The sequence below is a fragment of the Danio aesculapii genome, chromosome 17 (assembly GCF_903798145.1).
Source record: "Danio aesculapii chromosome 17, fDanAes4.1, whole genome shotgun sequence".
Classification (NCBI taxonomy): Eukaryota; Metazoa; Chordata; class Actinopteri; order Cypriniformes; family Danionidae; genus Danio; species Danio aesculapii.
In genome coordinates, this window is record NC_079451.1 from 15,640,041 (window position 1) to 15,654,993 (window position 14,953).

Below are 14,953 nucleotides of genomic sequence, written 5' to 3' on the forward strand. Positions count from 1 at the left end.
TTATTTAAAAAATAGTATACATTATCTTTATGGACAAAAACACTCTTTTATTTAGGCAAAAACAACAAAGAAACTTAAGTCTTATATAAAACGGTGAAACTTTATATAAAAGCTTGATCTTTAATCTCATTTAAAAGCCTAGCTCTTCTCAGCTTTCGACATGTAAAACCCGCAGTCCAATTACGCCACACACCAATTGTCGAAGGAGAGAGAAATTGGAAAAACCCGATGGCCTCGATTGAATCGTACGCTCCATTCCTCTTCGCCCAGGTGAGGTTTTATATTCTGTACCGTCTGAATGATAGGGCAGCGCTCGGAGGATTAATATTTAACCAAGCACAGATGCTGGACTGGGAGTGTTTGCACTGCATGAATAATGGATGTTTGTCTGAGGGAGTGGCCTGGGGTCTTTTAGGTATGATGAGAATCAAAGTCGCTGGAGGTTTCGCTGCCCTCCTCATTTGGCTGCCAACAGATGCACAGCCACGTACATATGCATTACACGTTTTTTTATGGAAAATTATGGAGACTGTATTCAAACAAGGCTACCTTGACCCTCGCAATTCACACTGATAGACAGCGGAGTGGGCAGCAGCTTGAGCCTGACAAGAGCTTCGTTTCATGGGCACGTTGTGATTTTTCTAAATCTGCTCAACGCAACAAAGCGGGTGACATTGTGAGGCAGGAGAGCACGGCAAGCCTTTCGATGTGGGGAATACACTAATAGCATAAAAGCGAGTTAATGAAAAGCAATCTCGCAGACCCGAGATGCTAGAGATTATTGCGGGCCCAGGTCCAGCTTTTATTAACTGCGCAGGCAATAAGAGTCACACAGCAGGTATTCCCACAGCAGGACGGCAGGCGTTGAGAGTTTTATCATGCAGTTCTGGAGTTTCAGATGGTCGCCGCTAGTCGTGCGCCTCATGAGGATAGTGCGGAGCCATTGTGTCTTGCGATTATGAGCTGCTTTGCTTTAACAGGCGCGTGTTATAGAGATTTATTGTGTTTTCGTGTAATATCTCTGGGCTCTGCTGAATTTCCAGCCCTTTAAGCTTCACCGGGATTTCGGAGCGCTGCTTATTTTGTGTATGTACATTCATCACTGTTCCCTCTGCAGAGTAAGTTTGCATTTAATCGTTTCCCTGTACCGTATTTTAGTTTTATTATGATATTAATCTCCGCTGGGACCATTAAAGGGTGAGTTCACCCGAAAATGAAAAATCTGTTTTTAATTACTCTCCCTCATGTTGTTGAAATCCCCTGACATCTTCAGTCGGAACACAAATTACCATGTTTTAGATGAAATCCTGGAGCTCTCTCATCCTCCATATAATCTTTCCGACTCATTCAAAGTCCAAAGAAAGAAGCAAAAACTTTCTGTGTGACTTCAAACTGTAAAAACAACTCTGTTCGCCAATGTCTTCCTTGTCAGAACAGGGTGTACGTTTACTATTGGCAGTATAATGCTTTCAAGTTTCATTGCTGACTTTAACGACAATACATTGTACTGCTTTTAGTAAATGCTCACATTGACAACCTGATGTGAGATAAAGGTAAACAGAGTTGTGTTTACCAGTTTGTTTGGCCAACAAAAATGTTTTTGGAGCTTCGTATGATATCATTTGAACCACTGGAGTCACATTAAATGTCTTGACAATATCTTTGATTCCTTTTCTGGACTTTGAACATCTTGGGACAGTTGGCATCTATGGAGGATGAAAGAGAGCTCTTGGATTTAGTCTAAAATGTCGAGATTTTTTATTTGAAGATGAACGAAGGTCTCATTGGTTTGTAACGACATGGGGTGAGTAATTAACAACTTTCTTTTTTGGGTGAACTAACCTTTTAAGTTCAAATCTATTTCCCTGTTGCTTCAGACTCTTCAGGTACACTAGAATCTCTGCATGGATGTTTAGTTGACATCAAACATTTGCGGTCACAGAACTGTCTTTCTCTGAACAAAGACGAAACAGAATGTATTGTATTTGGCAACTCAAACCTGCCTAATGAGTTACCCTCAGATCATCTTTACTTTTCCCCATATTTTAGCCATGTACACTGTAAAAAATGCAGGGTTCTACACAATTGCATCATGTTGTCTCAACACAAATCTATTAAGTTACTTTAATCGTTTTAAAAATATTAGGTGGATTGAATTTAAAACAATTAAGTTGTCCCCTGAAAAACTTAAGAATTATGTTGTTTCAACTCATTTTATAGAAGTATTTTAAACAAGCAGTAAAATGTATTTTTGAGTGTACTTAAAATTTTGCGAGTGCATTTGGACCATAGTTTAAAATTTGATAAACAGGTTAATTCAGTAGTCAAGGCAAGCTTTTTCCAGCTTTGGCTTCTTCAAGCCATTTCTGAGCCAGCGTGATCTAGAGCAGTGTTTCCCAACCCTGTTCCTGGAGGCACACCAACAGTACATGTTTTGGATGTCTCCCTTTTCTGACCCATTAACTTCAGGTGTTGGAGTCTCTTCTGATGTTATGATAAGTTGATTCAGGTGTGTTTGATTAGGGAGAGGTTGAAAATGTGGACTGTTGGTGTGCCTTCAGGAACAGGGTTGGGAAACACTGATCTAGAGAAAGCCATTCATCCTATTTTCAGCGCTCGTCTGGACTATTGCAATGCACTTTATGTTGGAATTTACTAAATCTTACTTCATCTGTGACAACTGGTGCAAAATGCTGCTGCCCGAATGCTGACGAATAGTCCGAAATGTGAGCACAATACACCTGTCTTTTACTCTCTTCACTGGCTCCCTGTTCAATCCAGAATTGATTGTAAACTACTTTTGTTTGTTTTAATGCAGTTAATGGTCTTGAGTCTTCATATTTATGTGAGATTTTAAAGGGTTATAAACCAAACAGAGCCCTACGATTAGCAGGCCAGTTGTTGCCGGAGGTCCCCAGATCCAGGTATAACCAATGGGGTAATCGTTCATTTGCAGTGGCAGTTTTAAAACTGTGGAATACCCTCCCTTTAGAACTTCACATCATCACAAATGTGGCACTGTTTAAAGCAAAACTTAAAACCTATTTATTTACTCTTGCTTTTGATATTCTGTAGTGCAAATTGCTGTTTTAATGTTTTATTGACACTTGTGTTGTTTCTGTCTTATGTGTTTTAATGTTTAATTTTTTTTTTATACTGTAACGCACTTTGGGCAGCCTCCTGGTTGTAATAAGGTGCTATAAAAATAAAGTTGATAGATTGATTGATGTTGGAATGCATGGTATTAAAAGGAATTTAGATCCTTTTAGGGTGTCTTCACTCTTGACCAGTTTGGTTCGGTTACTACATACTCTGGTGGAATTGCTAATTTATAGCAGTTCAAGCAGGTCTTGATCCACATCCAAACAAACACTGGTGATGTTTGACCAAAATATGAAGGGAGTGTGGACCAAAGACACCTAAATGAACCAAAAACTGGACATGTCGCAAGATGTGACTATTAAAAGAAAAGAATTTTCAAACATACAGTATATGTCTTTTTCTCCATATTCGCAGTGTTGCCCACATCTTCTTCCATTTGCAGATTTTGATCTTCTTTACAATGGAGGATTTCTTATGGTTTTTTTGTCTCCTTTACACAATATTATAAACTAGTCAAGTTCTCAACTGACAAAATACTATCATAAGTACAAGCATATATTGTGCACACACTGCATTGTTTAGAATTTTTGATAACTCTTGTGAAAAAAAATCTATTTTTGGAGGGGACATTTAATTTAGGTCTTGAAATGACAGTGTAAAAACTAAGAGAAGCGGGACTAAGTGTGGTATTTTTACACACACACACACATATATATATATATATATATATATATATATATATATATATATATATATATATATATATATATATATATATATATATATATATATATATATGTATATGTGTGTATATATATATGTGTGTATATATATTGGTTTTGACCACACTAACATATCCCACTATAAACATAGTTTCAAGCCTTAGGAATTAGGGCTGCACGATATTTAAAAATCTAACATTGCGACATTTTTATTCTGTGATTTTATATTGCGATATTAGTACAATTTCACTAGATGTGTTGAATAACTATTTGTAAATAGTTGATAATTTCAGATTGATTGGGATGATTCTGTAGGGGAGTGCATATGCATAAAATATAGGAAGCAATCTACAAGGGTGGATAAATTCAATAAAGAAATATATATAAAGTATATAAACAGCGTTTTTTTGTTTTTTGAGAAGTCAATCTGTATTTAGGTATACAATAATTGATTAATTAAATGTAAAATAATACTGCAAAGTCTTCATTTTATAAACAATTTAATAGAATGTATTGTCATTAATTTGTCAAAGTTAAAAACAGAACAATTTCTTAGGCCTGAATGCATTTAAAACCCTCACACAGTCACACTTGGGAAATAATAAATTAAAATCCAGACTCAAGATTGTGTATACTCGCGATGTGACTGTTGCGAATGATTACATTGCAATATCGATGCTGAAACGATTTATTGTGCAGCCCTATTAGGGATACTGGAAGCTCTTTGAAAACTTACTTTCAGTAATCAGCGAAGCATAAGATAGTCTTAATTTATCTTTGTCCAAGTAAAAGCCAAGGAACGCTTCCCCATGCTCTTCAACAAAACCCTAATTTCCCCTCATATGTCATTATCAGACAATTTCACTGATGCTTATTTTTTTTTGTAACATTTTTAGGCTGAAACAACCTTTAATTATATTCCTTTGTCCTCAGTATAATGGTAGAAACACATTATTGTCAGGTCAAATAAAGTCAGATGATATTTTTTTTCACTTGCCCTGAGCATTTGCAATCATAGCGGATTTGAGAGGAAAATAATTTAAATTCTGATACAAAATTATTTCTTGATGTCATTCTGCTTTCCCCTAGTGTGTGTGTGTGTGTGTATGTGTGTGTGTATGTGTGTTTAAGCAACTGTCTTAAGAGTGCAAAGTTGGACAGAGTAAAAGAGAATGGACATGTATTGATGAGGTGGCATTAGCAGAAGCCCTGGCCCAGATTTTGACTCCTCCTGTCCCACTTTGCTCCTCTCCAGGGTGCCTCTGAAGGTGGAACAGGCCAACAATGCCCGCGATGCCCTCGCCAAAGCCGTTTACAGCCGGCTCTTTGATCATGTGGTCAAACGGGTCAACCAGTGCTTCCCCTTTGATACGTCCTCCAACTTCATCGGCGTGCTGGACATCGCTGGCTTTGGTGAGACCAAAATTTTGAGAGCGATTGTGAAACATTTTATTATGACCATTTTTTTCCACTTCAAATTATATTATCATCTTCAATTTTTTCATTTATGTATTTAATTTAACATAGATTTGGTATATTTAATTTAATATATAGAATATATTATATTCACGTTCATTTGAAATCTTTAATTTAATATTTCAGACTTTAATGGTATTTCAATTTGATTAGTGACATCAAAGCTGGAAACAAAGTATATTTATTTATTTATTTATTTATTTATTTATTTATTTATATTATTTGTTTCATTAATCTGAAACAAATGGTTTCAGATTAATGACTAAAACTAGGGATAGTTAACGCTCCAAAATTAAAATTCTGTAAAATTCACAGTTAAAATATAGTTATTTGTTCTGCTGAACACAGAGATTTACTTCTAGAGTTGGTATAAATTAGGGCTGGGTAATTAATCGAAAAGTAATCGAAATCAACGTTCAGAACCTATAATCGATATAATTTTTCCAGATTTTTTCAATTACCTTCCCTATATGTCACGTTACCCCACTTTGTTAAAGGCTGCGGCTGATTTTTACTTCTGCTGCCACTTTGCAGCCACATCTGATCTCTGGTCAAGTAGAATGATGGACCCATTCTTGGGTCTTACTTTGCGCTTCACTGACGATGATTGCAAGCTGTGCCAGAGATGCCTTGAGACGGCATATTATCTATTACATTAAAATTACTGTGCGTTCACACCAAAGGCTGTGAGAGTGTCAAAAGTCACTTTGGCCACCCTGGCGACAACGCTGTCGGCCTTCAGCTCCGGTGGCGAGAGCATCAAAATTCGCTACATTGATCTCGTATTTAAAGGGGCTGTTGCAGCATATCATATTAGTTGCATTCCTGCATAAAACATGCTTTCTAGCGTGAAAATGTTGCGGAATTTTTATCAAAGTCATTTAACAATGGAAGATCAAGTTGCATATGGTGTGGCTTTGCGCCACTTAATTATCCAATGTGTCACATTTGTCTGAAATATTCTGAAACAGCAATACAGTTTTGTATTGTTGCATGAGATTCCCACTTTTTTAAATAAATAAATAAATAAATAACATTAATGCTTTCATATGTCATTTTTATAACATTAATGAACTTTTTTAACGTATGTTCCTGTAAGTAAACATTGTAAATTATTGAAAATCCGACGACCGCAATAATCAAACCCTTGGAAACAGCTGTGGTCGGAACCAAAGTTCACAGTAACTGTATTCTCTGAACTCCTCTCAAGCAGTGGACTTCTACATCCCGATTGCTTGCAGCCGAGCCACGTCATAGCTCATTATAAAGTTGACTTGATTTCAACTCTCCTCGATGCTCACACCAGCAAAGATGCGCCGCGCTGCTCCTCACCGCTTATCGCCGTCTGTTTTGAAAATGAATGATTTCCGGCTACTTTGACGCTCTCGCCGCTAAGGTGTGAAGGTACACTTATTATTTACATTAAAATATTTGTTTTACAGAAGATGCAAGAAATGCATTGTGAAATGCCAAATCTGCTATTATTATCAAGCAATATCTAAGTGTGAACTCTTGAAAGAAGAGATACTGCTTATTTTCTACTTTTAATATGAAAACACTGAAAATAATTAATTTTGTTTCCAAAAGTGCAAGTTATTCATTTTTACTTTTTTTATAAGAAAAACAGTGACTGTTCATTTTAGGCAATGTGTTTTAATTTCAGTAGATCAATGTTGATGTTCAATAAATAGTAGTAGATAGAAATTTCTTTAATTATTTTAAAATCAAGTAATGCAACATTCATTCTGAAATCTCTCACTTGTAATATGTGAGAGACTTGGAAAACTTGGAAACAGAGAACTATGAGGGTAAAAAAATTAAATAAATAAATAAATAAAATAATCAATCATTAATTGTAAAAGAGTTAAAATGTTCAATTATTTGAGATTTTGATTTTAGGCTAAATTGCCCAGTCCTAGTATAAGTAAATAAATCCTATGGGCCCTGTCATACACACGGCGCTATAAGGTGCAAGATAAGTATTTGGCAGGATTTGTTGCTATTTTCAGATCAGTTTCCTTACTCCATGAAAGTAAAGGAGTAAAGAGAAAAAGTAAACTAAAGTGAAAGTAAAGAGGCCAAGCGGAGGAGGATCGTTCTTTATTCTTGCACTGCAGATGGTCGGTTTAAATGTTTTCTCACTAGTAAAGCATTTCGTATTTACACTTACAAAGTCCGCCATGTAAATAGCAAATGCACCATGGTGTTACGCAATTGACTCTCTCTGATTGGTTTAATACATGTTATGCTCAAAACACACCCATAGTAAGAGAATGAGCACAACCCTGTTAGACCATGCGCCAGGGCGCAAAGCATATTTTTCCGTCCTTAAAATAGCAAAAGTGGATTCAGACAAGCCCTTAATGCTTTTGCGCCATACGCTTTAGACTTTGCACCTAGGTCGTTAAAATAGATCCCTATGGGAGTAAATAAGCTGTGAGATCTGTTTGTATACTGACAGTCATCCTTTATGTACAACAGAACAAATAGATTTATACAGCATTGTAGTAAATGATGGAAAAATACTCAACGGAAAATTTTAGGTTAAATATATTTAAATATGTAAAAATAATATGTAAAAAACCAATAAAGCATTATTTAATAATTTCTCATGGACAGCACCAGATGCTTTCTATCGATGTAGCCTACACGCAGCCTAAAATATCCCATTAATGTTAAAATATAAAATAAAAAGGCATGAGATATGACTCATTAAGCATATAGCGGAGGAAGTGATTCACTAGTTATTAGCTTGTCTCATTGCGAAATAAGGTAGAGAATTTGCCGTGGGATTAGCAGTAATTGGCTCTCACTAACGGTGTCTCTGTAATAGTGTAACTGTTAAATGCTTTTAGAGATACACCTATAGCGGCTGAATCACAAATTGCTTTTCTTTTATATTCCTCTTCAGAGTATTTCGAGCACAACAGCTTCGAGCAGTTCTGCATCAACTATTGTAATGAAAAGCTGCAGCAGTTTTTTAATGAACGCATACTGAAAGAGGTGAGTCATCAGTGTTATTGGGATTTTTCAGTATTGATCGGTGACTCATAACTGTGGCCCTTTTAAAACACAGAACTCTTTTTCTTTGATTGTAAGCGCACACTTGTTCCAATTTAATGATTTCAGTTTTACTTCTTTTGACACAATTTTGTTGCAGCAGATTAAGTTAAGCATTTTAACAATTTCAGCCACAAAAAAAGCGGTGGACACTTATCTTGTGTTTTCTCCCCAGGAGCAAGAGCTGTATCAGAGAGAAGGCCTGGGAGTGAATGAAGTTCATTATGTTGATAATCAGGACTGCATAGGTCAGTGTCCCTTCGGCCGTGAATATTAATGACCTTTCTCTATTCCATTCATTAGTGGATCTAGTATGATGCATAGAAAGTCGAAAGTATAAGTCAGTCTTTTTTTTACGTGAATGTTGAATGTTAGCTAGATGTGGGAAATGAAAATTAATTCCATTTATGGTATTGAATACTTAAAAATAGCAATCAGATGCTTTAATTCAATTCTGCAAGAACATTTCACACTAATCAAATCAAAAACATGATCGAGAACATCATGTGTGTATTTGAATTTTTTTTATTTGTTCCAAAACCCCTTCTTAGAGCGATGTTAATCTGCGCTGATTGGTCCGATGACCCAGTCTGTTGCGATTGGTTGACTGCATTCAGCGTGAGACAGAGAGAAACACTCACCATGACTTATCAACATTGTTGAAGTAGTAGTGCAGAGTATACATGTGTGAGCCCAATGCAGGAGTGGATTAAAGCCATGTAATTTAACACCAGCATATTGCTCTATTCTTAACCAAATAATAACAACGGCACGCAATCAGCATTAATCCACACAGTGGCAAAAGCTGAACTATTCTAAAACTTGACCGCCGCACATGTGTAGGAACAGCTGATGGTGGCCATAACAATGACAAACGGCAGAGGATTGCGAGCTCACAAATGCATTTAAATCCGTAAACAAAGCAGCACGTGCTGCGTTTTCAACGTGGTTTTAGACGTGATATGTGAATATAAAAAGTTAACCAGATACAGTACAAGACATGTGGAGCGATTACAAGTAACCAAACAGTTAAATTAATATTTTGCAAGCTAGTGAAAACCAACAATTTTAATCACACTTACACTAGTGCACTGGAGGAAGAAACTGATCTATGAACTGTGTACTGATAAAGTTCCTGTTAAGCTCTGACGAAGTCCCATAGATCAATAGTCTTTTCTGATCGTTCTTTTAACAAACAGCCAACAAATCCCTCTTTGCAGGGTAGATTATTGCATTAATCACCAGAACATTCACTTATTGTTCAGTCATGATCAGTCCCACACACCCGCACTCTGCTGGCGTTTGAAGGGAAAGGCGCATTCATGTTTTACCAGATCCGGCACAGATCATATGTGGTATTGTTTTGTGTCGACGTCGATACAAACTGGCAAAAGTTCTGGCTGAACGACGAATCATTTAAACGACTTTGTCGAATCTTTTATTAAAAAAATCGATGTTTTTAAACAAGGTGCACTTTTAGATTTAAACCTCAGCTGGATGTTTTCATTTTCAGAGCTGTGTTGCACACTGCATGGTTATTTTTGAATACTCATAATAGGGGCTCTTTAAGTAAGGTCCTTTGAAATATTCACACTACTGTACATGTTCTGGAAATCTTTCCTCATTTCACACAAGCTGTTTTGCTATAAATAATGTTTTTGATTTTTTACATGAATGTTGAATGTTAGCTCCGTGTGTCAATTAAAAAAGTTTTAATTATGGTATTGAATACCTAACGTTAGCAATCAGATACTTTAATTTGATTCTGCAAGAACATTTCACACTAATCTAATCACTAGCATGATAGAGAACATGTGCATATTTGATTTAAAGGGATAGTTCACCCACAAATTAAGATTCTGTCATCATTTACTCACACTTCACGTTTCTTTTAGCAAAAAAAAAAAGTTGCTTTTTTTGTCATTTAGTTTTTTTACTAGTTGATGGGCTTTTTCAAATATCGTCTTTTGTGTTCAACTGGAGAATGAAACTCATAAAGGTTTAAAACTACACGTGGGAGAGTAAATAATGATTTTTTGGTTTTTCATTTTTGGGAGAACTATCACTTAAAGTAAAGTCTTTTGACTCCTGCACACCACTGTACATGTCGGGGAAATCTATTCTCATATTTACACATTCTGTTTAGGGCTATAAATAATAATAAAGTGTGAAAGTTCACCTTCACAAGGTCATTCGTGTGAGAGCTGCACATGCATACCTCGTTGCTCGATTCAGATCAATCCTGCACTCTGCTTGCGTTAATAAGTTAAGACAGTTTTGTTTCAGTCATGCTGTGCGACCGCTGTGCGTGACAGCTTATAGTTTATTCTGGAATTGTTGCTCTTAGCAGTCAGAAGGAATTAATACATAAATTACCACTGTAAATGTTAGATATATAAAAATGGTTTTGGTATACAGAGATCATGACATTCTGCAGGTTTTTTTACAGCAAGTCTATTAAAACCATTAACTATTTTCTTATTCCTAAATGAATTCGTAGTTTTTATATTGAGTGAGCATAGGTGTTTAAACTTAGCACAAAGAAACAGTCATCATTGTCCAGTGTCTACAATTTTGGTCTTCAAGAATGATAAAAATAATAGTAATATTACCCCCACTAGGAATATTGATCATTTCTAAGAGCAGAAGAAGAAAATATTGGGGTGCAACATGTATGTTGACTTGCAACATTTTAACTGAATTGCTGACAAATAAATGCCTTTGGCGATAATAAATAGACTTGGTTAGCACCTGGCCTCACAGCAAGAAGGTCGCTGGTTTGAGTCCCGGCTGGGCCAGTTGGCATTTCTGTGGGGAATTTGCATCTCCCTGTGTTCACTTGGGTTTCCTTAATTTTCCCCTACAGTCCATAGACGTGCTATAGGTGAATTGGGTAAACAAAATTGGCCATAGTGTATGAGTGTGTGTGTGTGTATGTGTGTGTGTGTGTGTGTTTGTGTGAATGCTAGAGTGTATGCGTGTTTCCTTGTAGGATTGAGTTAAAAATAATTTTATTTGTGTTTAAATGTCTTTCAATTGTCTTCCTAAATACTTGTCTGATGTGCTGCTTCCCTAAAACTCTCATAGAAGTTCTAGATCTTATGATCTTAATACTTTATGGATGTTTCCCAAACTTGAGGCTGAAATGCATATGGGAATGAACATTTTCATTGGTGCACTGTAAAAAAAATTCTGGTTGCCTTAATTTTTTACGCTGAATTTCTGCACGTGCAGAAATCTGAAGATTTCCGCAGATTTTCAGCCCATCATTGAATCTATTTATTTACTTGTGTAAATTTATATTATTCCAGTTTTAAAATTCATTTTTCTAATATTATTTGTAATATAATAAAAACATTCAAATGTTCATGTGATTCATTTACAATACAGTTTGTAAAGTAATATGTCCTGTCTTTTAGTAGATATATTATATGAGAGACTTGCTTTGTTTACCATTTAAGTGGATCTAATTGGATTTGCATTATAAACATTAAATAAAAGTTAAATTGCTTTTTTATTTCATATGTTAAGTTTTTTGTTATGATACTCCTAAAATGATTCTGCACACTGTAAAACCCAAAAAGTAAAGGTAACTCAAACCATTTGAGGAAACCAATTGCAACAATCCATTTAAGTTCAAAAACTGATTCCAAAGAGTACTGTGAACTTAATCCATTTGAGTAAATGAAGCGATTTGAGCACAGTAAACCCCAATAAATGAAGAAAACTCAAACCAACTAAGTACTGTAAAACCCAATAAGTTAAGGCAACTCAAACCATTTGAGTTGAAAAACTAATCTATATGAGTACTGTGAACTTGCTCCATTTAAGTTGAAGGTATGAGGTATTTAATTAACTCATTACCTTCAACACTGAGTTAAAAACTCTTTTCAAATGAATATAACTAAATGTTAGTAAAGTTTGAGTTAACTACACTCATTTAATTTGATTAAATTGGCTGTTGGGTTTTACAGTGCAGGAATCCACCTATTTATTTATTTTTTTTTATTTTTTTTTTTTACAAAATTTTCTGCAGAAATAGCAAAAAATGTCTGCAGATTCTCTCTGGCCCTACTTATGAGTACATTGAACTTTTATTATGTTAAACTAACGTAAAGCAGCTCGCGTAACTTATACAATTAAGTTAAAACATGATTCACTTAGTTTAATAATAACCTTTAAAACATATGTTGTCATAACTAATTGATCATTTATATTTTTACAGTGTGGGTTCTTGATTGTGGAGTGGTTTTCTTGTACTCTTTCTTGGAGAATATCTCCCTCTTTATTCGTTGTGAAATCTCTCCACAAAACATATTTATTTTATTAGTTTTCAACGAGTGCTAATTAGTTGATTTGAATATTTTCCATGTTATATTGAGCAGCCTATTGTAATTTTCATCTCATTTTGGATTTTTTATTGATCTTAATTTGCTCCTCATATACAGCCCTTTGGCTGTTTTGAAAGTGCTTTAAAAATTAAAGAAACTAAACTAAACTGAACCTGAAAAAATTACGACACCAACACTGAAAGAACCGAGCAGCATATCTAATATTAAAAATGTTAACTAGTTTAATCTTTTAGAAATTCTAGTTTATAGTACCTTAAGTTTCAATGCAGATGTGAATTTTTCATTATCAATAATAGTACTTATTTTCCATGCAATTACGCTCAGTATTAAAATACCACATTTCTGCCACAATACCATGGCTACTGGTAGTGCTATTACAGTAAATCAGTGGAAAACTGTGGCTTCAAACAGAACTGAACTGAACAAAATGATAACACTTATCACATTGGTAGAGGCACCAGTGAAACCTTTAAAAGCATTTACTCCCTCCAGCAGGAGATAAAAAGTTGGAAGATGCTACCATTTAGTCACAACCTACAGCCCCGCATGCCAACACGGACACTAAAGAGCACAGCCTGCAGCATCAGTCTCTATTGCATTCTCTGTGGAGGCCAGATCACTGAGGTTTACTCAGGTTTATTGATCGCTGTTACTCTCAGCCCTCTTAACCTCACTCCCACCCAGATCACAGCACTCTTTTACTCGCCTCACTCGGAGCGGGATTTCAACTTACTCTATGTTGTTTTTGTTAACTGCCCCTGTTACAGTGCAGTACATGAGTGGTTTGAAATGTCTGGGCTCATGAAGAATATTCAAGCAAAGTATGCATTAGAACTAAATCTTCTATACATAGAAAAATTAAGGGCCACCTTACTGTTTGTCTTTTTGCCATTAAAGGAGTACTGTTTGTATTTATTAAATGAACACAGAGAGGAATAGAACTAATAAGGCATTGACACAGCTATTTTTGTGCCTGACATTATTAAATATGTACAGTGTTCAGCATATATAAGTACACCCCTCACAAATCTCTCATTTAAATGAATATTTTCAATAGAAAGCTTTACAATCATTTATTTGTGCATATACATTAGATTAGACAGTACTGAAGCCAAATCTGTAACTTATCTAACAACATAACTTACAGTTGTTCAAAATGAGTAGCCCAAATGTATATATTATAGAAAAATATTAAATAACATTTTCAAAAATAGCAAAAAATTAATCAAATTTTGTTGAAATGTTGTAGGTTGTATTTTTTTTTTGGAATATTTTGCATGAATTTAAATGTATTATCGTTCCATTTCTAAAGATGTTCTGTGACTAAAATATTATCTTAATAAAAATATCTGTTTAATGAATCTGTTTTGTTTAACTGCACCAAAATATATGATCTATTTTCACTGAGAAATAGATAAAAATATTCATTTTTAAAATGGGGTGTACTCTGTATATGCTGAGCACCGTATATGTAATAGTTTTCTGTTCTGTTCTGTTCTGAAGTATTTAGATGAATCATGCAACACAATTTACTAACGTTTGCAGTCCTCAGATTACAGGTATTTGCGCCATTATTTAACACCTACAAAAACGATATCTTAAATGTTGTGCTTGTAATGGCTGCAGTTGTTGTTGTGAAGAGAACAGTGAGCATGTGGTGTGGGTAGAAGATATTTTTCACACATATTTATGTGGAACGTCAGAGGAACACATTACTATTTAAAAATATGTTATTTTTAATTTGCTTCAGAAATTCCTTGGCCAATAAAACATAAATAAATAGGCCTAAATGAAATAAAACTACACTTTTGTTCAATGTGTGTACCATTCATTTATTTTCCTTTTGCTTAGTCCCTATTTCAGAGGTCGCCGCAGCAGAAATAAACTGCCAACATTCTGTAATATGTTTTATGTAGCGGATGCCCGTAACCCAGTACTGAGAAACACCAATACACACTCATTCACACACACTCATACCCTACAGCCAATTTAGTTTATACAATTCACCTATAGCGCATGTCTTTGGACTGTGGGGGAACTAGAGGAAACCCACATGAACACAGGAAGAACATGCAAACTCTTCAGAGAAATGCCAACTGGTTGAGCTGGGACTCAAACCAGCGACCTTCTTGCTGTGATGCCACAGTGCTAGCCACTGAGCCACCGTGCTACCTTATTTGTACCATAGCACCTTTTATTAAACGACAAAAATTTTTTTTCGAAGTAGGGTTACTTTGACAT

The 14,953-nt window shown here is 35.3% G+C and overlaps 1 protein-coding gene across 2 annotated transcripts in view; it reads left to right on the top strand.

Annotated features, from left to right (window-relative positions):
- Positions 1-14,953, top strand: part of myo6b (myosin VIb) — a 149,522-nt gene that overhangs the window by 61,646 nt on the left and 72,923 nt on the right. For both annotated transcript variants that reach the window (XM_056476720.1, XM_056476719.1), the window contains exons 13-15: positions 5,080-5,237; positions 8,212-8,303; positions 8,536-8,608. In XM_056476720.1, coding sequence (XP_056332695.1) covers positions 5,080-5,237; positions 8,212-8,303; positions 8,536-8,608 — 323 coding nt within the window. The remainder of the gene's footprint in view (positions 1-5,079; positions 5,238-8,211; positions 8,304-8,535; positions 8,609-14,953) is intronic.